The 24,201-nt window shown below is 45.1% G+C and overlaps 7 protein-coding genes across 7 annotated transcripts; 5 read left to right on the top strand and 2 right to left on the bottom strand.

Annotated features, from left to right (window-relative positions):
* Positions 1-566: 566 nt before the first annotated feature.
* Asppvi_000137 (RTA1 domain-containing protein) lies at positions 567-1,570 on the top strand (the record flags this gene model as incomplete). The annotated part of the gene is made up of 3 exons (XM_043296450.1): positions 567-732; positions 804-1,046; positions 1,110-1,570. 3 exons carry the CDS (start codon positions 567-569, stop codon positions 1,568-1,570), a joined length of 870 nt encoding a protein of 289 aa, XP_043152385.1.
* A 1,014-nt stretch (positions 1,571-2,584) lies between these two features.
* Positions 2,585-3,808, bottom strand: Asppvi_000136 (bZIP transcription factor; the record flags this gene model as incomplete). The annotated part of the gene is made up of 5 exons (XM_043296449.1): positions 2,585-2,669; positions 2,722-3,045; positions 3,108-3,219; positions 3,287-3,627; positions 3,687-3,808. 5 exons carry the CDS (start codon positions 3,806-3,808, stop codon positions 2,585-2,587), a joined length of 984 nt encoding a protein of 327 aa, XP_043152384.1.
* Positions 3,809-5,938: 2,130 nt separating this feature from the next.
* Positions 5,939-6,545, top strand: Asppvi_000135 (uncharacterized protein; the record flags this gene model as incomplete). Its single annotated transcript, XM_043296448.1, has 2 exons — positions 5,939-5,978; positions 6,025-6,545. 2 exons carry the CDS (start codon positions 5,939-5,941, stop codon positions 6,543-6,545), a joined length of 561 nt encoding a protein of 186 aa, XP_043152383.1.
* Positions 6,546-10,481: 3,936 nt separating this feature from the next.
* Positions 10,482-11,132, top strand: Asppvi_000134 (uncharacterized protein; the record flags this gene model as incomplete). The annotated part of the gene is made up of 3 exons (XM_043296447.1): positions 10,482-10,695; positions 10,756-10,979; positions 11,046-11,132. The coding sequence occupies 3 exons, from the start codon at positions 10,482-10,484 to the stop codon at positions 11,130-11,132; spliced, it is 525 nt and encodes a 174-aa protein (XP_043152382.1).
* Positions 11,133-17,994: 6,862 nt separating this feature from the next.
* Positions 17,995-19,368, bottom strand: Asppvi_000133 (uncharacterized protein; the record flags this gene model as incomplete). Its single annotated transcript, XM_043296446.1, has 1 exon — positions 17,995-19,368. The coding sequence occupies one exon, from the start codon at positions 19,366-19,368 to the stop codon at positions 17,995-17,997; it is 1,374 nt and encodes a 457-aa protein (XP_043152381.1).
* Positions 19,369-20,646: 1,278 nt separating this feature from the next.
* On the top strand, positions 20,647-21,132 carry Asppvi_000132 (DM13 domain-containing protein; the record flags this gene model as incomplete). The annotated part of the gene is made up of 1 exon (XM_043296445.1): positions 20,647-21,132. One exon carries the CDS (start codon positions 20,647-20,649, stop codon positions 21,130-21,132), a length of 486 nt encoding a protein of 161 aa, XP_043152380.1.
* Positions 21,133-22,842: 1,710 nt separating this feature from the next.
* Asppvi_000131 (uncharacterized protein) lies at positions 22,843-23,943 on the top strand (the record flags this gene model as incomplete). Its single annotated transcript, XM_043296444.1, has 1 exon — positions 22,843-23,943. One exon carries the CDS (start codon positions 22,843-22,845, stop codon positions 23,941-23,943), a length of 1,101 nt encoding a protein of 366 aa, XP_043152379.1.
* Positions 23,944-24,201: the final 258 nt, after the last annotated feature.

Here is a 24,201-nt window from a genome sequence, read left to right as displayed (position 1 = left end):
TAAGGGTGAATGTCTCAGACACAGCTACAGTGGGCTTCCATTGCCGTACAGTACAGCTAAGAAATCTATGCTAGCGAGTAGACAAGAGACAGGATGTGACAGTTGATAGCTCTCAGATCTTTCGTAGGTCATAGTTACTGTTTAAGCAACAATGCGTACAGTCTGATGGCAGAGGTGTAATTCCAAGGGCTGTCCTGAACAACAGCTTCCAAGCCTAGAGATGAAACTGACGGCGTCAACAAGCCTTATAGTCTGCGTGCCCCACGGGTATGTGCAACCATTGGCCCATTCCCCGGCCATAAGCCATAGATCCATCAGCAGGAAAGTTTCTCGTAATCGTAGCCGTAGCCGTAGCCGTAGTCGTAATCGTATTCGCTCAGATGGGGTGTACAGCAGAGTTCCTATATAAACAAACCCAACAGGATACATGATCTTTTCTTTTGTTGATTATTGACTATTTTTTGCGCACAGCTTATCTCTGCTCTCTACTGAGATTGTTCACTGTTGCTCACAGTAGACTGTTTCTTGTCTTCGAAGCAAACTTGCTTTGCGTACCCTCACTCGAGATGTCGAGCGACGGTCAGATCGGTTTCAAACTTTATAGATACACCCCATCGACGGCTGCAGCAGCGCTTTTTGTCGCTCTGTTTCTTCTCACGACGATATACCATGTCTATCAACTCAGCCGGGCGCGAGCTTTGTATTTCATAGCATTTGTCGTCGGGGGTTTCTGTAAGTGCCAATTACACTGCATCCTCCTACTGTGGCTGCTATGACCGTTCCAGGAAGCTAATGAATGCCAGTCCAGATCATTGGCTACATCTGTCGGATCTTGGCTCATAATCATAAGGAATCGGTCCCGATCTATAGTGTGCAGACTATCTTGATTCTCCTTGCTCCACCGCTTTACGCCGCCTCTATCTATATGGTGCTAGGTCGACTGATCACTTATCTACGGGCGGAAAGGCTCAGTTTGGTTTCAGTGAGGTGGATGACCAAGATCTTCGTTACAGGCGATGTCATTGCCTTTATTATGCAAGCTGCAGGTGCGCAAGGCCTGATATGCTCCACAAGTTGCGCGATAGTACTGACGGCTTTCGGGGCTCTAGGTGGCGGTATCATGGCGAGCGGTACGATCAGCAGCTACAACCTCGGCGAGCATATTACTGTCGGAGGTCTATGTGTCCAATTGGTCTTCTTCAGCTTCTTCATAATCACCTGTGCGGTATTTCATTCCCGAATTCGCGAATTCCCTACGCATGAGGTAACAGCACTTGCGGCTCGGCTTTCTGAAAAGACTTCACGAACGTGGGAAACTGTGCTCATAGGCTTGTACGCCGCGAGTGTTCTGATTCTGGTGAGGTCAATCTTTCGCTTGATTGAATATGCGCAGGGCAACAATGGTTACCTCATCAGCCATGAAGCCTTCATGTATATTTTCGACTCTGCTTTGATGTTTCTGGCCATGGTTGCCATGAATTTTTGTCATCCGTCAATGATCTTGGTGGGGTCAGAGAAAGAGCATGAGGCCGAAATGAGTTCCCCGACCTCTCAGACAGAATTGACTTGAGCCAGTCAATGTGCTGTCTCTGACACAGGTCAGGTGTGGCGTCAAAGGAAGCCCAGCATCAATCTGAAAAGTTTTGGTCAGGAGCCACACGGTCCGTCAGAGTATGTTACAGCGGGAGGACGTAGAGCTTTCTACGGAGTGACTTTGTCCCACCTTTAAAGGTGGGACGGAATATATTCAAATAGACAGGCTTTGTATTGCTATACTGGCGATGTGGGATACATCATACTATCATTTTCTATACTTTAGAAGTACAGTGTTTGCTTTTGCACCTAGTCTATGAATGGAATTGTATTCAACGCAAAAATACTCACCACATCAGTCTGCGACCTGATATGTATAATTAGCTTATTTATTCCAACTAGGTTAATATATGGCCAGCCATGCTTGGTTTAGTCGCTGTTCATCCTCTACAATATGCTTACAATATTCTTTACCTGGTTATTTCTGCCACTCGTGCAGCAAATCCACAGATATCATACACAGAACTCTGCGTAGCTACCACTTTCACCCCAAGTCGAATGAATCATTAGGGTACTGACCCTTGAGGACCAGCTCAAGGTAAGATGATGTGCTACGGTCACCGCACATGCTTTGCTGAAAATGGCTTTGTATATGTCCTCATCGCCTTTGATTTCAGCCCCTTGCAGTAAACAAAGCAGCATTACATGTCTAATGTAGGTTAGACCGGCTTTACTTTCTCCCAACTAGATATTATTGGCGATTGGCGCTTCCCACGGCCATGAAGATAATTGGTTCTGCCTTTTGCATGTCTCAAGAGACGCGGAAACCCACGAAGCCCCATAATACTATGGTATGTCAGCTGATCAGATTATAAAAGCATGCTACAAATCTTCGGAGGGAGTAAGTTCATGATTTATGTGCAGCAAAACTCGAAATACAAAAGCAGATAATGGCAGAAATACCGTAGCCACGTGTCGCCCAGAAGACCAAGGAACAGAGCTAAACGAGTGTGGTGTATTTCCCGATATTCTATGCCCGTTACTGTGAAGTTCAATCCAATTGGAGCCGAGCCGGGCAGTTTAAAACACGCGATATTTCGTTCATCAGGGTCATTCGTTCTATCACTGCCCCAAACCTGTTATTTGCGTTAGTGATGAATTCTGTAGGAGTCGTGTTGTTGCACTTACCCATAGCATTTTATATGACTCAAGAGCGCATTTGCGAGATTCACGATCTGGGTTTTGCTAGTGCCCGCAAACTGCGGCTGCTGAGAGAGAACAACCCAAGCCTGGGTTGGAGTAAGCTCGTCTTCAGTGCTCAGTTCAGATGACAGCTCTAGCAACMGCTCCACAGTTTTTTTGGGAATCTGAGTTGGATCCAATCTCTGGGCTGATGAGCCGCTATTTTCGCAAAGACGAAGCATAGAGGCTGTCAGAGTCAGCGCATGACCATTTGAAACTTCTGACGTTCGCAATGCAGCTCTGACATGATCGAGACATGGACCTTCAAGGCTAGAAACAAGTGTTAGGTTCTAGTCCTGACATTCTCCCGGAATCTGTTGCTTAACACCTACCTCAAGATGAATTCCATGGCGGAAATGACGTTATTCTCCTGTCTCAGGCCGGCGTTGTGGTTGAATTCGTCGAGAATCGTGCTGCTGCTGGGTTCCTCGAGCTCGTCAATTCCTAGGATAGGCCAGGCATGTTAGCTTCACTCGCAGCCTCGGGAGTCAACGGTCTTTTCCTTACTTACCTGGTCGCACGCCCACACCCAGATAACTGCCATCGTGGTTGTGATGTGTAGGCTCGGAAGATACAGAGTCCTGGACAAGTAACCGATCGCAGCTCAAAAAGTTCTTATCGACGCTGACTATCACGGACGAATGGCAACAAAGGTCATGTCGACCAGAGAATGCAGCTTCAGCTGGCCTTGAAGGGATGCTGATACAGTGTTGCACCATGATGGTTTTGAGCCACTCCACCTCTGCTGAGAGTTCACAGGTCTGCTTGAGCAAGTCGGATTCGCGCGTGCGAAGATACACAACTTCGGCCTCGAGGGACTTGTGGTATTCTTCCTTGCGCCTGCGGTGGTTCCTGTTATGCATCGTCAGCAGGGACGATCAGAATGTGAATTGAACAGGCCCTTGGCTCACTTTTGTGCTCTCCGGACCTGTTCTCTGCGTCTCAGGTATGAATCCGTGGGGCGATCATCTTTCCAATATATTAACTTGAGTTGGACAAGCTGGCCACTGGCTGAAGAGACCAATTGGGGCATTACCTCCTTTTGAAGACCACCGGCTGGAAAGATTCTTGAGCATGTTCATCGCGATTCTTCTCCCGGAATCAATTTCAAGCATTTGTAACCGGCAGATGGGACATGGAGCTTAAAGGGGTCAGTTCCGGGGTCAGGGCACCTACAACCTTGAGCTGCCGTTCAAGCTGATTGCGACCAATCAACTTCCACAATTTTGATTCCATCATCGCCAAATTTCCTGTTTGGGGACCCTCACTAATCCATCCAATGAAATACACTGTCATGTTCATCCAGATTAGTCAGCGCCAGATAGTTAACGTAATCCACAAGCGAGCGGCCATTCCAATCGAGCGGCCACCCTCTTCAGATTTGACCGCGTCTCATTATTTTGAATTAATTAGCACGTCACCATGCCTCCAAACTCGCATAAAAAATCAAGGGAATTAGCTGAGCAGGAGGGAAGGATTCTCCTTGCAATATCTGCCCTTAAGAATGATCAAATTCGCAATATTTCTGAAGCTGCACGTGTTTATAATGTCCCCCGCACAACTCTTCGACGACGCCTAGATGGCCATATCTTTCGACCTGAGGCACGCGCAAACGGGCATAAAATGACTCAGAATGAAGAGGAATCACTTATTAGGTGGATATTATCTATGGATCAACGTGGAGCAGCTCCTCGGCCATCTTATGTTCAAGAAATGGCTAATATCCTCCTCTCAAAGCGTGGATTACCTGTTTCCCAGACTGTGGGCAAGAACTGGGTATATAACTTCATTAGTTGGTATGAAGAGATCAAGACTTGGTACTCTAGGTGCTATAATCACCAGCGTGCTAAATGTGAAGATCTAAAGGTTATCCAAGAGTGGTTTAACTGTGTCTAGATTACTATAATGCAGCATGGAATTGCGCCTGAAGATATCTATAACTTTGATGAGACTGGCTTTGCCATGGGCTTAGTAGCTACTGCTAAGGTAGTTATAAGAGCTGAGATGCTTAGTCGGCCCTTTCTTATCCAGCCAGGGAACTGTGAATGGGTTACATCTATAGAGTGTATTAACTCTACTGGCTGGGTGCTTTCACCATGCATTATCTTCAAGGGAAAGGTCTATATTGAGGGCTGGTATCAAGATACAGCCTTACTAGCAGACTGGTGGATTGAGGTCAGTGAGAATGGATGGATGACTGATTAGATTAGATTATGATGGCTTCAAAGAGTCTTTATTCCTGCTACCAGTTGTATAACTGGTAGATATTAACTCTTGATTCTTGATGGCCATGGGAGCCATCTAACACCTCAGTTTGATTAAATCTGTACTGAGAATAATATTATTCTAATCTGCATGCCTACACATTCATCACACCTCCTTCAACCTTTGGATGTTGGCTGTTTCTCTTCGCTAAAACACGCATATGGCTGCTTGATTGAGAATAAGATGTGATCTGGTTTCAACTATATTGATAAGTTTGACTTCCTTGAGGTCTATCTGCAGGCTTGTATAGTAATCTTTTTAGCAGATAATATCAAAAGTGGCTTTTCTGCAACTGGATTAATACCACTGAATCCAGATCGGGTGCTTAGTCAGCTTAATATCTAGCTTAAGACCCCTACACCACCAGGCAGCTGATCAACCAATTCCATCCCAAAAACACCCTATAATCTTAAGCAGCTGAAAAAGCAGGAAAACATGCTTAAGAAGCTACTTAGAGAGCGCATATATAGTCCTCCTACCCCTTCTAAGGCTGCGCTAGATCAGCTTATCAAGGGGTGTGAGATGGCAATGAATAGTGCTATCCTTCTTGCAAAGGAAAACCATGATCTATATGCCGCACATGAGAAGTAGCTTTAAAATAAGAAGTGATCTAGGAGGCAGATAGAATCTGCAGAGGGATTCTCTATCCAGGAAGGGCAGCAGTTCATTCAACAGAGGAATCAGGCTGAGGAAGCTATCCAGGCAGTAGATGCAGAACAACGCCCTTAATGGGCACCCCCACGCTGCAGTGACTGTCATATTATAGGCCATAAGTGATTGCAATGTCCGCAGCGCAAGAATAACTAGTTTTAGTAATATAATCATGTTTTAGGTGTTCAAATACCCTCTAATTTCGGTCGCGGCCAAAATTCTATGGTTTAGTGGCCGCTCGATTGGAATGGCCGCTCGCTTGTGGATTACGTTAGCCGGCATTATCTGTGACTAAGGCTCACCCTCACCGCTCCGCGCTGATCAATGCCGCAGCAAAGTCCATCAGCGAGCTTTTCGAATTCAAGAGGGATGGTATATCAATCTTCAAATCCATTCACCTCAAGCAAGAGGACAAGGAACATGCTTTGAAATTCCTAGCAGAAGTTGGTCATGACCTGTTCAAACAAATTTTCTATTCGAACCGCTCCGATACCAACACTCACAAAATTGCCGATTATCTTTGCAAAGAGCTCAACTGCTCCAGAACATACAAGATTCAGGTCGTCGCAGAAAAAGCGCCCATTCCATGGGGTATTCTGTATGCCAGAAAAGAGACAGAGAAGCCGAGTTGGGACTATTTTATTGGCATGCGACATATGTTGGAGCAGAAGTCTCTGAGAAATCCCGACATCCTCCGTGAGATGACTTCTACCATTTGTAGTAGTCCAAAATTGTTTGTTGGAGCCAACCTCACCACTGAGAAAGAGTTCGGTGATTATGTTGAGCGCCAACGCAACTGGTGGATAGCAAGAGCATCTGACAACAGCATTGAAATTCACACCACGGAAAAGTGATGCAGTCCTCAAGGAATTGAGAAATCCGAATACGAAAGATCATATTTCTTACTTCTACTGCCACTGTGCACAGTCATTCGATCCCCAGATAGGCTCGGAAGCCTCGTTCCTGAGATTAAATAAGCAACAAAAAATAACGCTCAAAGACCTGAACAGGGTTAATTTTGACATTTATCAATCCCATCCACTCATTTTTATCAACGCATGTGAGTCTGCGAGGATGTCTCCTGTCATTTGATTCATTCGTGCCATATTTCATGAAAAGGGGCGCACGCGGAGTAATTGGTGCAGAATATCCAATACCAGGAGAGTTCGCTCAGTACTGGGCGGAGGGTTTCTTCGACCGCTTGCTCAATGGCGAAGCGTTAGGTGAAGCTTTTTTTAATCTCAGACAAGACATCTGGAAAGAACACAATAATCCATTTGGGCTCTTTTATGCTATTTACGGCGATGGTGACACACACATCCTGCCAGCGCCCATCGGAGTGCGAGCTGGGCCTCAGAGGAAAGGTTGAGTAGAGGCGGTTTCCAACAGAGAGTAACTGACGAATCGGACTAGTGGACTTGTATCAATAATTCGATATTTAACACAGGGAGACTAAGTGGTAACTGCTATTAGAAGACTGGTAGAGATTTAGACACGAAAACAGTGACGGGACTGGGGAGATGAATTTTATGACGAGGCCGAGGAAAGCGAGGAAAGCGACTCGGACTATGAGACCGATACAACCCAGCTAAGGAAAAGTCTCGACACAGAGGGCATCGAAATCGATCCTCTCGTCGACGTTGGCAAGAAAGCGATAGCTCTGAGAGTGATGCTGATTCGGAAACCCTGAATCCAGTCTGGAGTCTAAACCCAGAAGGTCACGTCGACTCAAGGTCTCCAACGCCAACAAACAAAGAGCGGGTAAGAGACACGAGAAATCAGCTCAAGAAGATCGTCAGATCCGCATGCTTCAGGATCTCTTGGAGCGATTGACAACCAAGGGAAACTCTGATAGGTTGAGTAAGCGGTCTCATCGCTCTCGAGGGGCCCGTCACAACAAGTCATATGACCCGGACTTGTTTTTTTGCCTATTTCCATACCTTGCTAGCTGCTTACTCAACAGTTTATGCGAAATAGACGTTGGATGGTTCTCAGGGAAAGGGATGGGAAGTGAGGAGAAAAAAAAAAAAGAAAGACTTGCGTTGCTTCATTTTGATTTTACGTCATCTAAACCGAGTACTTACTGCTTCTGTATCGACTATCTTAGTTAACAATTGAATTTGGATAATCCAGTGAGATAACAATCATGGCACTGAATTTAGTTCCAGGGATGCTACGCAAGAACTGCCCAGTCCTGGGAGTCTCGCCGCCTAACCGAGAATACCAGTATCAGATACCAGATCAGTTTTCCAGTACTCTGTACCGATGCAAAGTTCTTCGAGTGCTCAATCAAAGCATGTCACGAAACCGCGGATCGCCTTTGCATGAAATGGCAGGGCTGATAGAGTGTCACATGATTCAACTAGTTGACAGAAAGGATTCCATCTCCTTAAGGTCTCTACGTCTATCCAGGACCTAATGGAGTTCAATACCTTCTTAAGGCGAGAAATTTTAAGTCTGTCTGGAATATCTCGTTATAAGAAGGTTTACTGGCAGCAGGGATAGCATTTGGTGCGAAATCAGTTCTCACCGCTTTGCTCATGTGGCTAGATGATCGGAAAGTGTCTGCACGTTTCACAGCGCCTGTCTAAGCCTCTGTCCTAAACCTACGAATAATACATGGGTCATACTAACGCAAAAAAGAAACAGGAAGGACAAGGAAGATGCATGGAAAAGTGATGCGTAGTCGACAGTGGACCATGGACTGCCTGTCTGACCGTTACTTAGCTGACGCACCTATTGAGTTTCCAATACGAGCCGGGACATGTAGTCAACAAGCCAACACTAGTCACCTTGGAATTGAGTTGCTCCTGGTGTTGTGCATGTTATAAAGTGTTAAAAGCGATTAATTGGCCCTGATATCTTATCACAATGGAAAGCAGTGGCGGTTCAGGTGAGGTTTGGCGTTACCTCATCCGTTTAATGGACGAGTCATATTAACCATATTAATATCAGCGCCGGTCTACTTAGGACAGCAGCCTCCAATACGCTCCAGGGACCGCGAGGCCACGCGGGTTCGTGTTTTCTCTGTAGCCAATGCAACGTCGTCCCAGTTCCCCGCCCACATGACGGTAGAACAGAGAGCGTTCAAGTTCAGCCAATTACCGCAGCTAGCAGGCAATCTTGGGAAGGATACAAGATGATCACAAATTGAAATTCTTTTCAAAGGGGGGGGGGAAATACAATAATAATAGCAAAGTTAATTCTAGAAGCAAAGATGAACAATAGAATAGAATAAATAAAATAATCTGATAAATATTACGACCAGACAAAGAAAACAATATAGACAGGAGAAAGTCATGTCATTAGTCGCAGCTTCTGTATTTCGCGGCTGTCCCGTTCCCTTGTTCCAGGGGAGAGGTACGGCACGCAGAGAAGGGTCTTCTGCTCCTCCGCACGGGTGGACGCTTCTGTTACTTCCATGATGATTGTCTATTGACTTGGGAATCATCGCCGTCGAATAGTCTCCGCAGTTCTCACACCTGAGAGTGTACAATTAGTAATGACGAGAAGTCGTTAGCTACTTTGTATTAGTACTGTATCAGTATCTAAGGGCAGAAATTGGCAGAGAGTAACAGTATTCTGTGATTGCAAGTAGGTAAAACCCCTAAGAAACGGGAATGCGCGCCACCCGGTTGCTCAGCCATCAGGCAGTTCCAGATCTTAGGATTTAAGTCATTCAGAGTTGAAGTGCCATAATGGTATTGTATTTACAAGCAAAGAGTGGTGCCCCCAAAGATGTTGGTTTCTGTTTTTCTTGTGATCTCCTGTAACAGAGAATAGAACAGCTGGTGACATGGGTGTCCCTCACAGATTCGTGTTCCACTACCAAGCTCGACTGTAGTCTGCATGGTATTTCCGAACAGGGCGACGTAAAAAGTGATTCGCTTAAAAATGCTTATCCCTGCTGCACTATATCTAGATCTCTCAAGAAACCAACATCCTTGGGGCCACCACTCTTTGCCTGTAAATACAATACCATTATGGCTGAATATGCTGCGTCCTAGAGATGCAGACCTTATCCATATGTCATCCGGATCAGAATACACTGCATGAATAACAAGCTGTGAGAGTGATCCAAATGAAAAGAAGTGAACTGATTCCCATCATTAATGAGCAAGGTGAGCTCGCCTCCGTATTCCGTAGCTAAGGTGTGTTCACCACTAGGTATATTCTTCTGTCTCTCTTGTCCTTTATGACCAGCAGGCAGTGCACGCGGAAGTTAGCATGGGTGATGGATCGGTTCAACGTCACCAATGATGTATTATTATAGAACGTACCTCTTCTGCGTGGGAAAACTGTACCTGCGCTTCTGATTGCTATATCTTGAGATCGTCCGTGCCAAATTTCCAGCAGCATTTGGTTTTACGGCTTGATGCCAATCTTATCTTCCTGCAGGACCAATTTACTTCCGCTAATCCACCGGATTTATTTTGGCTGGGAAAGTGGCAAGGGCCTCTGGAATGTAAGATTCTGGAAAAGCCTGGGCAGACTCTAAATTGCTGCTGTTATTTCGCCCTATCTGCTACAAGCCAAGCTCTTATCCCTGCTACACTGCCATTTCCTTGCGTGTAAATAAAATACCATTATGACCGAGACTGTCGGATATGTTTGCTGTTGGATATAGCCCCAGTCCCTCCAGGTATTCCGTAAGAGTATCTAGCTACTATAACACTTGCTGCCTGGTTGCGGTACAAACCTGATGCTGGATCTCTCTTCATCCCCAGTTCCGACTCAACTATAACTTCTTTACATATTCACAGGTCATTTAAGTATCTGTTTCCTCCACAATGACACTGTCACCGGAAGCCATCATCGCGATGGTCGCTCTTTTCGTTGCGTGCATCCCATATTTGAAATCCATCATTTTCTATTACCTGATGAAGGTCCGACAGCAGCAGAATGGAATTCAACAGATAGGACTCTCCCAGCTCGAGAGGCCCAATTTTGTTATCCACACCTCTGTGGTGCTCCTAGGCCTTAATTCAAGCCATGACTCCGGGGGTATTTCTGTGTATTTCTACATGCACGTGTTCTCTCTTTCTAACTTCTATCGATTCCCAGATGAAACTCATACCCGCCACATTGTTCCCGAACGTTACCAGATCGATGCTGTTCTTAACAGTCCATCCCCATCTGGCTCTGAGTCAATGGGCTCCCCCTCTCACCGTGCCCGTCATATCCCTCCTCCATTCTATCTTCTTGGGCGCTTATGCACATTGTTACGGGAACATGACATTGCGATACTGCTATCCCGAGTTGGAGCTACAGTTCTTCTGATCCGAAGAGTAAGTGATCTGGATACGGCCAAAATCTTGGTCCTTGCTGATTTAGATATCCTGACGGTACTCTAGGCTGCCATCTCAGACGAGGAAAACCAGCATTTGGCTGGTCCGGAGGCGAATATTATCGACTTAGACGAAGACGATCAGCTAGGATGAGTGGACTAAAAGCTTCATATGTGGGACTAGGTCGTGTTATGTGGATAGCATGGAGCGTTATGGCAAGTAATCGGATTGCATATTTGGGATGATGGATGATTACGGATACTGATGATGCGCAATACTGTCTTCGTTTTTTAGATGTCATGGGTTTTGAGCTCTCTTCTCTTATGTTAGGCCCCTTTGCGTAGCATCCTTCTCCTTTCATGTATGCATGTTGATTTGTCATTTTAGAATGCACCCATCGTGCTCCTGGACAGAGCTGAAGATTAGAGAATTGGAGGATTGGCGTACAGATTCTGCCAATTGACTACCTTGCAGTCAGCGAGCACGCAATAGGTCCGTAAAAAGCTTCGAGAACTTACGGAAAGTTTTTCGGCATTTCTTTTTTACCCCAGCATGGTCCGTACAAGGATATAAACACTAAGCCCGAGAGAGTTGAATGAGCTTTTACATAGTCGATACATAGGACGAACCAGTCATGGATTTCAACAGAGTACTATTTCAAAACCTGAATGGACATCTCTTATAACTTCAGATCTACAATATCACGGTGCTCAACAGCATACTTTTGGCGGAGTGGAGTGGGTAAATATCGCGGCGTGTAGGTTTGTAGTCATGTCGCCGTGAAGTTTGATTGGTCCCCCCGTTCGGTAAAGGTCCAGTGGTCCTCATCTAGTGTCGTGTGGGTCTGACGAAATAGTCACCATTCGTCTAAATTAAATGAGAGCATCCACTCTTTTCCTGTAAATGCAATACCATTATGATTGAGGCTGCTGCCTTTCCTAAATAGGGAGCTTCATGACTGTAATAAATCCGGTAAAGAGTAAAGAAAAACCTCATCTAATAAAACGAAAGGAGATAGTCGCTTTTTACCTCTTTCTTTCTAAGTAAATTCAGATGTCTTCTCGCCATTACAAAGTATTGATAAGGTACCAGAATATTTCTTGCCAGGCATCTAAGCCAGCCGTCTCGTCCCTTACTTTTCTACAGATCATGGCGTTGGTAGGTACATAACTATATGTCAGACTCCGAAGGTTGTGACTTGCGACGTTATTGGCAACCAGCTGTAGCTTGAAGTGTAGGAGGCGGTGAAATTTCCATCCAATGGTTGAGTTAGAATCATAGTTAAGAGTGAAATAATATCCGTAGTACATAGATATATCTCTACGTTGGACCCACTTCATCGAACTACCCGTCTTGCTTCTTGTACCACTAGCCTCCGTTATGGTCAGAGTTCGAATACCAGGCTGTCATCTGTCCCAAGGTGACAAAATGTCTTTCGCTATGATGAAAGTTTGGCATGTACCACTCAGCCCCATTCTGAGGGATCGTCCTGATACCAGTACCCTCTTATTGGATAGTCTAGAGATGTGGCTGGATGAGCCTCGCAATGGACGGTGGAGAAGTCAGACACGGTGGAAATGCTCGTCCCCATCGTTAGCGTAGCTACGGCTTCTGTCTTGTATAATTGACAACACATATCTTTTTTTCCTCAGCATCTTTGTTGTCGTGGTAAAACTTAGAAATATACGTTAAACGCATCCTAAGATGAGCCAAGGTTGTCCTAACAGCCCAACGCCCTTTTGGATCGTCGAGGGGAAAGGGCGGCGGGCTATGGAGTCCAATATCCAAAATACTGGTATAGATGGAACTTTGACTACCGCTTGTGGCTCATTGGCTGGACAGTTTGATGATTGTGAGTTCCATTTCATAGAAGAGAATATTCAATAATTGACTAGGTAACACAACGATATCGGATATTTCTCCCGTCCACCGTTTATCGTCTGGGGAAATTTGAGTCAACAGAAGGAGCTAATGCAACAGACGGACCTAATGCAACAAGGAGCTAAAAAGTACAGTCACTTGCTGTCAGCAGGTTGGATGGCTCCAACAAAGAGAAGAGAGTTGGGTTAGGTGGACGGGACCTTAATAAATAAGGAAAAAACACTATTAGCAATGTTTCGAGAACAGCAACCAGTAAATTTGAATAAAGTCAGCCAGGAATAGGCAGCTTCACATGATATTGTCCTTATTCGAATTTTAATAGCCTTCAGATTCTCTGAGTTTCAGAGCCAGAGAACGTTGGGACGGAGCAAGTCAGTAAGTACACAAGGTAGTCTAGTACTCCGTACTGGAAGTGCAAGTAGGTAAAACCCTGAGGAAGCGAATTCACTGCGTCGCGTACCTGTCCCCCGGGACAAGGTAACGGGGACAGCCACTAAACACAGAAGCTCTCCCTAATGATCTGACTTTCTGGGCTAGTCTCTTATCATTTTATTTTATTTTATTCTTCCTCTTTGCTTTTAAGTATTGTTAATTCTCCTTTACTATTATTATTATTTTCTGTACGTCTTATTTTATTTTATAGATTTTTTTTTCCCTCTAAAAAAGAATTTTAATTTGAGATCCTGTTGTACCCTTCCCAGATCTGGAGGGGAAATTAATTGAAAACATAAAATAAAATAATAGTGGCCCTTGACGTATCAACTAGGAGTGAATATTATCCATAGTCCATAGTCCATAGTCCATACCTAATTTACAACACCTATATATCTCTACGATGGGCCCTTCATCGATCTCGCCAGTGAATTCTTCATTCATTCCTCAATTACTCTCGCCCTGTCCTCCTCCTCTTTCTCTTTCCCTTCTATCCCTTTTACTCATACGCTTCGTGCTCCTCGTTCCCTTCGGTGCTTCCCACCACCTGCAATCCTATCCCGCAGCCAATCAAACGGCGGGTTTAAGAACCTCGATAGGGACTTGCCTCGGATACCGCGTTGCAGGGCCTCACTTGTCTAATTCCCTGGTGCTACTAGGGTACGACGTCCGTTCCTCCATTTCTTTCCTGCCCGGTGCCTATGGGTCCAATAACAGTCCTGGTAGACGTGCGGTGGTGACAGGTACTACCTTAGCCATCCCACTGCCTGTGCAACAATACATGTAGACTAAAAACAGATGTTCCCCCGAACAAATGCCTCCTGCTTTTCGATGATTAATTCCTTATTGTCAACATGATCTCCGTTTCCTAATTCCTTCCAGAATGACAATGTCAGCAGAAGCCATTATTGGTTTGATAGCTCTCTTCATCGCCTGTATTCCTGGTATACGATTCGTCCTCCGCCGCCACAAGTTCCGTCAGTTGTGGAACCGAGCCGAAGGAGCAGCATTTCCACTGTCTGGTACGCACGATTACTCTATGGTGTCCAACGCCCAACTCTCATCCCTCCATATCTGGCGGGACGGGTTCTGCGATCGTACTAAGTTTCTGATCTCTTGGCTCCTACTGTCTAGATCGCAGCCGTTCGGATATTCCCGAAGCACAACGGATGCACGTTGTACCCCGCATTCAATCCTCGTCCTGGTTTCACCTGGGGGATCGTCCGTCACATAATCCAGGCCACCACCGCCCGTCATTGAATCGTGAGGGCCCATACGGTTCATTATTGAGCGTTGCATCTCTTTTGCAAATACAGGCTCAAATCATAATTGTCGGTGGGATGAGGACCGGTGAGGTCCTCTGGCACGAAACAAACAAGCTTTGGCTGATTCATAATCGCAAACATATTTCAGATCTCGAACACGGACACTCAGAGAGCGAGTCTTTAATCAATGACATTTATGACTGTCCCTCATCGAACGAACAATAACCAGTGAGAAGGAATGATGTAAAATGTCTATCGCACCACTGGATCTTTGGTCATATACCCCACCGGTATAGACAGCGATCCCTTCTTTCTCCAACCCCTATTGTTTCTTTTATATCTTTTATTTTTTTGGTCTTGAACGATGCGGTCATGTCCTCATATTTTTCCTTCCCCGTTTGGAAGGTATGTACATGAAAGCTCTTGGCATCTCCGATTATTATTTCACTCCCTGGGCTTTGTTTGCGCCCATATAAAAGTATAGATTTCGGTGGATTGTGGTTAAATTAAAGAAATATATGCTTTTCCTCTTATGAGTATACTTATACTGCATTGAGGTTAAGAAATATAGCATTTTGAATTGAGAGGATCAGAACAGGACCACGCGAAGCAGAAGGAGTGAGACGCCAGGTCTTGATTGGACTTCTGTCTTGGCGTGTTTGTATCACCTGTTTGCTTACTCAGGAGAGACATAAGCTGCGGCGGCCGTTGCTTTCCGCCACATCCAATGATGCCAACAATGTATCAATCACTTCATCACATCGTTGTCTGCAGTAAGGAGAGATTCACTAGTCCACTGCGAAAAACAGGCGGGTGAAGTTAACATCTAGTAAACATGTTCAGTAAGTATGATAATCCTACTCTATGTGGGCGACTTAAGATGTGAATATACTGGTCTGAGAGACTGCACTTTAGATGAAATTTGAAATTTTGGGTGTCTAGATAATGGACGACATCTCCCTATATTAAAATATATACTTGGAGCGCTGGAGCAGCTCCCTCTGGAGATAATAAATATAGTACTCACTTAGCTTGATATACATTCTTTGACTAACTTTTGATGTGTTAATTAATGAGCTTTGCAGGTAGTGGACTTAATCCCTTAACGTAATCCACAAGCGAGCGGCCATTCCAATCGAGCGGCCACTAAACCATAGAATTTTGGCCGCGACCGAAATTAGAGGGTATTTAAACACCTAAAACATGATTATATTACTAAAACTAGTTATTCTTGCGCTGCGGACATTGTAATTGCTTATGGCCTATAATATGACAGTCACTGCAGCGCGGGGGTGCCTGTTGAGGGCGTTGTTCTGCATCTACTGCCTGGATAGCTTCCTCAGCCTGATTCCTCTGTTGAATGAACTGCTGCCCTTCCTGGATAGAGAATCCCTCTGCAGATTCTATCTACCTCCTAGATTGCTTCTTATTTTGAAGCTGCTTCTCATGTGTGGCATGTAGATCATGGTTTTCCTTTGTAAGAAGGATAGCACTATTTATTGCCATCTCACACCCCTTGATAAGCTGATCTAGTGCAGCCTTAGAAGGGGTAGGAGGACTATATATGTGCTCTCTGAGTAGCTTCTTAAGTATATTTTCCTACTTTTTCAGCTGCTTAAGATTATAGGGTGTTTTTAGGATGGAATTAGTTGATTAGCTGCCTGGTGGTGTAGGGGTCTTAAGCTGGATATTAAGCTGACTGAGCACCTGATCTGGATTTAGTGGTATTAATCTAGTTACAGAAAAGCCACTTTTAATATTATCTGCTGAAAAGATTGCTGTACAAGCCTGCAGATAGGCCTTAAGGAAGTTAAACTTATCAATATGGTTGAAACTAGATCGCATCTTATTCTTAATCAAGCGGCTATATGCGCATTTTAGTGGAGAGAAATAGCCAACATCTAAAGGTTGAAGGAGGTGTGATAAATATACAGGCATATAGATTAGAATAATATTATTCTCAGTGCAGATTTAATTAAACTAAGGTGTTAGATGGCTCCTATAGCTATCAAGAATCAAGAGTCAATATCTACCAGTTATATGACTAGTAGCAGGAATAAAGACTCTTTAAAGCCATTGTAATCCAATCTGATCAGTTATCTATCTATTCTTACTAACCTTAATCTGCCAGTCTGCTGGTAAGGCTGTATCTTAATACCAGCCCTTAATATAGACCTTTCCCTTAAAGATAATGCATGGTGGAAGCACCTAGCCAGTAGAGTTAATATACTCTATAGATGTAACCCATTCGCAGTTCCCTAGCTAGATAAGAAAGGGCTGACTAAGCATCTCAGCTCTTATAACTACCTTAGTAGTAGCTACTAAGCCCATGGTAAAGCTAGTCTCATCAAAGTTATAGATATCTTTAGGTGTAATTCCATGCTGCATTATAGTAATCTAGACATGGTTAAACCACTCTTGGATAACCTTTAGATCTTTACATTTAGCATACTAGTAATTATAGCGCCTAGAGTACTAAGTCTTAATCTCTTTATGCTGACTAATAAAGTTATATACCTAGTTCTTACCCACAGTCTAGGAAACAGGTAATCCATGCTTTGAGAGGAGGATATTAGCCATTTCTTAAACATGAGATAGCCGAGGAGCTGCTCTATGTTAATCTATAGATAATATCCACCTAATAAGTGATTCCTCTTCATTCTGAGTCATTTTATGCCTGTTTACACATGCCTCAGGTCAAAAGATATGGCCATCTAGGCGTCGTTGAAGAGTTATGCGGGGGACATTATAAACATGTGCAGCTTCGGAAATATTACAAATTTGATTATTCTTAAGGGCAGATATTGTAAGGAGAATCCTTCCCTCCTGCTCAGCTAATTCCCTTGATTTTTTATGCAAGTTTGGAGGCATGGTGACGTGCTAATTAATTTAAAATAATGAGACGCGGTCAAATCTAAAGAGGGTGGCCGCTCGATTGGAATGGCCGCTCGCTTGTGGATTACGTTAGTATAAGGTGGTTATTAAGCATGCACTAGCTTCACTTTAGGTTATCCTTAGTATTAGCACTAGCCAGTGGATTTCATGCCAAGATCTTTATGAGAAGCTTTGTATCCGTGACTAAGGCTCACCCTCACTGCGGTCACCCTCACTCACGGATACTGGCCAATGTGTGCTCCATAATGTGGGGTTACCGTGCACTTAAGGGACAATTTTGAAGCTCTGCGGCGTTATTATCATTGGCGAGGGGAATTACTCATCTGGATCTCTCTTTCTCTCAATTCGTATTCTAAACCACTCCTCCACACATGTAGTGAGCAAACAAACACCATCGATGTTTTCTCTTGGGGAACTGTCGACATGTGCCCAGTATTAGCCTACATATTGAAGGAACAGGTGTATGGGGGCGTTTACAAGGACTCAAAATATACTTTTGATGTTCCAGAGTTTGCAGGTTACTTCAAATCCACACAAAAGGTTTAGAACTCAAACACCTCTTCTTCCAAATGGAAAATGCCTCCTCGTCCACTTAACTCTGCAGCTGCTGTTCGAACCATGCTGATCAGTGACCTAGGCCCACAAACATTGACTGCTCCATCAAGCCCATCTCGTTTCGACCTGAGAGCCCTGAACCACTGAACAATATTAGGCCGGCCTCTGATCAGTTCTCCAGGACCGTCGTAATTGTGGCTAGTTTGACCCTCAAGAGCAATAAATTCCTCGTCGTTTGCTCCACGTGGTTCCAACCTTGCGCTTCCAGTGATTGCAATCGTCAAATCAAAAGTGGCTTGAACAGTGGGGGACGCAGACATTGCAAACAAATGTTGTAATTCCTCCTGGCACCAATTCACATGCTGTTCGTCCTTGATGACCCACAAAAGATGCACATGCCAGGGCTGCCCCCCTTCAATGTTTTCGCCTGTTCCAGTCGCGTGTCGGAGGATATGGGAAGCAATGCTAATTCCTGGTGTGATACCAACTCCGCCAGCCACGAGAACTATGACAGGATAGGCCTCCCACTGCGTGTGAGAGACCCCGTAAGGGCCATCAACACGGATCTTCCATGGAAAGGGAGCCTCAGCGATTGAAGCTTGTTCAAAATTGTTTTTCTTCGCCAGGTCGTGGACCCGTCTGGTGTAACCTCCAAGCCCCCTAATGAGAAACATTGCCTCATCATCGCCAGGAGCAGAGGCAACTGTAAATGGGTGCCAATTAAGGAACGACACTTCCGAAATCTGGATCCAGGCTATTTGACCAGGATAAGACGTTTTGAACCCACGGATCTTGATCTTCATGACGCCCCCGGCGTATGGAGTGACAGAGAGGATTTGAATTCGGCGGAAATTGCGTGAGAATCGAATCACACGGTCCAATGCCCACAGGCACAGCCCAGGGAGCAGAAATTCCGGTGCGTGATCTGCATGAATCAGAGCTCCGATAATGAACGCAATGAACAGAGCATGAGCATAGTAAAAGACTTCAAATTGTTGTCGTCGCATAATGCTGAGCGATGTCACGAAGATAAGTGCCAAGGACAGCCATGCCATTAAACCCACTTGGATACGCGTGTTGGCGAAAACAGTGGAAACTTCCCCTTCCCTGATCCAGTCACGACTTTCGCCATACAAGTGAAGACTGGCATAGAACACGGCGGCTCTTCCCACCCAGCGATGGAACATGAGCAGAGTTGTCGAGGGAACTCTGGCCACAAGTGAAAGGAGATTGTTGCGAGAACCGAATAGAAGCGCAAGACCTCCATTAGCGATCGTAAGATAGCCATACTGGTTGAAGTCGCCTGAATACTGCACACGGTTCCAGGCGAAGATAATATTAAGACCAAAAAATATAGCCATCCGGAGCAGATCGGGAAGAGAGTGACGTGTGACGAAAGATGGGAAAGGCAAAGGATGCAACAAAAGTTTGTGGGCTAGGATATACACCGTGAAACGAGGCGACGAATGTTTCAGATAACGACGACCACGAGCTGAACGCCAAATAAGCAAACACCGGAGCAAAAAACAGGATAGCATACCTTGATTTATCATGGAGATCAGATAATGAGGGACACGAACCAGAGAATCAACAAGTACCAGACCCAGGACGGACAAAAAGTACCCCTGGGCGGTTCTATATTGATCACTGATGAGTGGTTCCATGATATTCTTAGTTTTCTCTGATGTACAGGATATTTCGGCCCACGATCAGGAAGACAGGGACAATAGAAATATCAAGTTCTATTATATAGAAAAGCATTGGATACACTGTTGCCGTGACCCTCATCACAAATTTAGAAGTAGCTCTTGTTTTCCTCTAATTTTGGTGAGTGGGAACATTTGCTCCAAATTAAATGCCGCGCAAATATCCACAGGATCAACGCTCATCTTTTATTGAACAGTTTTAGAGACCTTATAAATGGAGACAAATGAATACCGTTGGTTTCCGGGTAGGGTGATCAAAGCCACAAAAATGTTGACTTGATATGGACCGAATTCAATTTCCTTCAACACTCGGTATCCGCGAATGGTGAGGGATAGCCTGATCAAAATGTAAACTACTTCAAGAATGGTAAAAGGATGACGATTTTCCAAGTAGAAGATAGCTACCTAAACTAACTAATTAGAGTAGTTGAGGATTATGGAATCATGGTTCCCCAGGTCTAATTAGTGGATCATCCCGTAATCCGCAGTATCCCCAGCGCATGAATGGCCAATCAATGATTATGGAATCATAGTTTCCCAGGTCTAATTAGTGGATCATCCCGTAATCCGCAGTATCCCCAGCGCATGAATGGTCAATCAATGATTATGGAATCACTCGCTTCCAAATACGGTATAGTGAATAATTACGTTGGTGTTCCGGTAGGAATACTCTAGTAGGCAGCTCACTGTCTTACATCCTCTTAGGAATAAGAATTCAACTATGAATTATATAAATAGGCAACCTTCTCATCGTCCAGTCGGTTGTTCCCTTTAATCTCTAAATCAGTCGAGACTTGTTTTTTTTTTTGAAATTGGCCAAGACGCTTTCCTTTACAGACCATCGTTGTCCTGCCTATCATTATGCCTTCCTTGTCCTTAACTTTCCTTGTCGCTGGCCTCATCTCAAGTGCCTTAGGCCAGGGAAATAACAAGATGGGGTATTCGGGGACACTGTCTTCTCTCTCTGGAGGTCTCCAAGGCACCGTGACTGTCGTCGACTCGACTACTCTCATGATTAGCAACTACGAGCTTCAAGATGCCTCAGCACCGGCCCTATACTGGTGGGGAACAACGGATGGGGTGCTGAAGGACGGATTCCGCATTTCAAACGACCATATCACGATGGCTACGACGAAGCCCACCGACATGACTATCAAGCTGGATGCGGGAAAAACGACTGCGGACTTCAGCACTGTTGGTCTTTGGTGTGAACACTTCGGAATTAACTTCGGCCAAGCTACCCTCAAGGACAATGGCGGAAGTAACTCTACGACGGCTTCCACGGTTTCAGCAGCCACTGCGTCTGCATCCGCATCTGCATCTAAAAGTGCAGCAGCTGGAATGGTAGGCCCTACTTCCTTTGGGGGATTAGCTGGAGTTGTAGTGAGCGGTTTGCTACTTTCCATGGCTATGTGCTAAATCCGCACTACAACACTGCTCACATGAAGGCAGTGCACGAGTTATTTTCTTGACTATGAAGGCATCCGACAGTGACACATTTAGCTGCTTCTGAAGAGACGATTGTTACAAACCTTGTTAATATGGAGGGGGGGTTAGGGAGGGGAAAGGGGATGGTCACAAGTTCAATACATGTTCAAACAGATTTATGTTTCCTAACTTGTTTCCTATATTCCTATATCTATCACCCTCACAAGAATTGAAATCGAATTGTTCAGTAGCATATATCAGCTGATTGAGATACAGCCTGAATTAAACCTATTCAAATCTGCACTATAGGTTGCACTGCATAGTTACGTGTACTTTTGTATTGCATAAGGCAACATGGCCGACTACATATCTATTACTTATAATGGTCATTATAACACTTCGGAAGCTACACCTTGCTTCCGTTGCAGCTCGGTGATGGCCCTATCCGCGATACAAAACCAGCGCTCCGAATGGTTTCGGCGTAACCTGACCATAACTTGTGCCGGTGTTACATAGGTGTGTTTTCCCTGGTCAATGACTTTGACATTGTGAACACCAAGAGAGCGTAAGGACCCGGCGTCTCATTGCAGAAAGCTCTGTATAAATGGCAGGTGTATGTAACTGAGCATAATGTTAACCCTCACTTATGTTCGGACTTGCGCGACACAGTAATACCAAAGGGAGGTCACTTTCGACAGGCCATAAACTTGGGGCGTATCCCAGTAGCTCAGTGGGCTGAATTTTCGGAGAGTTCCAATGGTACCTTTCCGAAGAGGATAGTGGGGATATTCGAAAAAGGTGAGCTGAATAACCTTAAAGTCACGATGTGACCTGATTGATCGACCGAGCTCTACTCTGTAATTGAACGCCCATGTTGTAAAATGGTGGCCCACACGATACCTCCTTCCTTCTCCAAGGATTTTGATGGTTTGCGCTATTAGTCTGGCACAAAGCCCTCAGAAATGAAGTGGAAACAAGACGAGAGGGGGAGGCGCAGCCGCAATTTCCGATGGGAAAAAATGAGGGGGGTTGGTGATAGCCATCCGGGCAGATGAAACGACGGCAGCGACCGGAAGGGTGTAGATTATTTGGGGGGATAGTGGGGGAAAGAAGAAGTTGGGAGAGTAAGATGGTTAGAACAGCGAGGGGACGGTTCTTATATACTGGAGGTCACGATGCGCGCGGTGTTTACAAGACGGCGTATCGAGAGACCATAACCAAAACGGCAAAACTAACCACAAGAGGGAATTCATAGGTCCTCGCTTCACAAGAAAAAAAGTTATTGCTGCTGTTTATGATGTACTGGAATGGACAACGAGGTCCGTCATAAGTCACCAATAACTTAATTGCACGCATTCAAAATTCGGGCTCAACCTAAAGTATGTAAAATAGAGATTGAGCATCTAGTCTAAACGACTCCACTCAACAGGGCTTTGTTGCTGAGCAGGCATAATTCGTGCTTGAGAATCCGTATCAAGACCAAATCTTGTCCTTGGTAAGCTTTCTCTACTAAGCCAGAATCGCTTGTCCGACGCCGGTTAAGGCCATGTGCAATCTCTGGTAAGATGTCGTAATAAATACGAACCGACTCGATGCTCTACTACCACCAGAACTTTTTTTTGTAGTTTACAGCAACAATCCAACACAGTCCTCTTATACCTTTTGTCTTCCGTACGGCCTGAAAGTCAAGTAAGTCGCATCATGGGGATCGATAAACCCATTAGCTTCCTGGATCTCCCGCCGGAGTTACGTATCCAGATCTACAAGCTCCTTTTGGGGGAAAATCGTTATAGGCATATATGCCGTGGACAAAGAGGACCTGAGAAGAATAACTCAGAAGACAGGCAGGATAGCACAGAGACAAGAGCTCTCCGCCCCGCAGCTCCTTACATATATTCCCTTATGCAATTGTTCCTCACCAACAAGCAAATCTACCTGGAAGCTGTGCATATATTCTACACCCACAGTATATTTAAGGCCTCTATAGAGCTCGGGGAGAAAGACTGGCAGACGATATACAAGTGGCTTGTGATGATCGGTCCGCAAAATCGGAAAAATGTCAGAAAGCTCTCGATATACTATGATTGCCTGGAATGGGCTCCAGTACTGGAAGATGGACACGTAGGTGAAAGATGGTTGACCGGTCTAAGTGGTGAGGATCGTTACCAGCCTTGGGACTGGACCAGAGTCGGGCTGTCGCCGACACGTGAATGGGTCGAGCTCATCAGTCCTACAATTGAGAAGATATTCAAGCTTCTTGGCGAGTGCCGCAATGTCACTGTCACGTTCGGCCGCCACCTGTCAGGTGAGCTTGTGGACAGAGTGCTGTACCCTCGGCTATATGAGGCGGAGAAAGGGAAGGAGTACCCTAATTCCGAGTATTTTGGAATGTCGTACGAGATTCAATGGTACTTCAAGGTCCCTTATAGCATGGAGGATGTCCTGTATGATCATGACCTCTACGGGGAATACGACTTTTATGGACCGCCGACCAGGTCGTTGCTACCGGATCTGATGGAGCTGTATCGGACTCGATATGGCGGTAATTCCATCAGCGTGCTGTGGGATGTTATGCTTTTCTGTGCAAAAATGGAGACGAGCTGGAGAAGGAGCATGATTGAGCGCTCTGGATGGGACATACTCCAGTTTGAACGTCATCCTTTAATAAATCTTTCAAAAGAAGTGGTAATTATGGACTTGAAAAAAAGGTCGAAGGATCTTCAGGAATTGGCTGCACAATCGACTGGAGACCTTGAATGTGATATCAATTTATGTATGCGGTGCTCTGGTGATGCAGACTAGGATATGCGCCATTTGTCCGAGTTTGTTGCATGTGTATCTATGGACGTGGGTTGGCTACAGAGAAGTGCAAAACCAGCTTCATCAATTTGCACTCTTTCATTTATTTTGAGCCCCACCGCTATGCATTTAAAACGGAGAAACCACGGACACGGTTCATGAGTTTATCTCGTCGCCCGTGCCAAGAATGTCGACCACGGAGGACGGGATCCTTGAAACGGCCCGCTCCGCGATTATGGCATCCAAAAAATGGTAGTATTT

Source organism: Aspergillus pseudoviridinutans, assembly GCF_018340605.1.
Source record: "Aspergillus pseudoviridinutans IFM 55266 DNA, scaffold_1, whole genome shotgun sequence".
Classification (NCBI taxonomy): Eukaryota; Fungi; Ascomycota; class Eurotiomycetes; order Eurotiales; family Aspergillaceae; genus Aspergillus; species Aspergillus pseudoviridinutans.
This window is presented reverse-complemented; position numbering and strand designations above follow the sequence as displayed.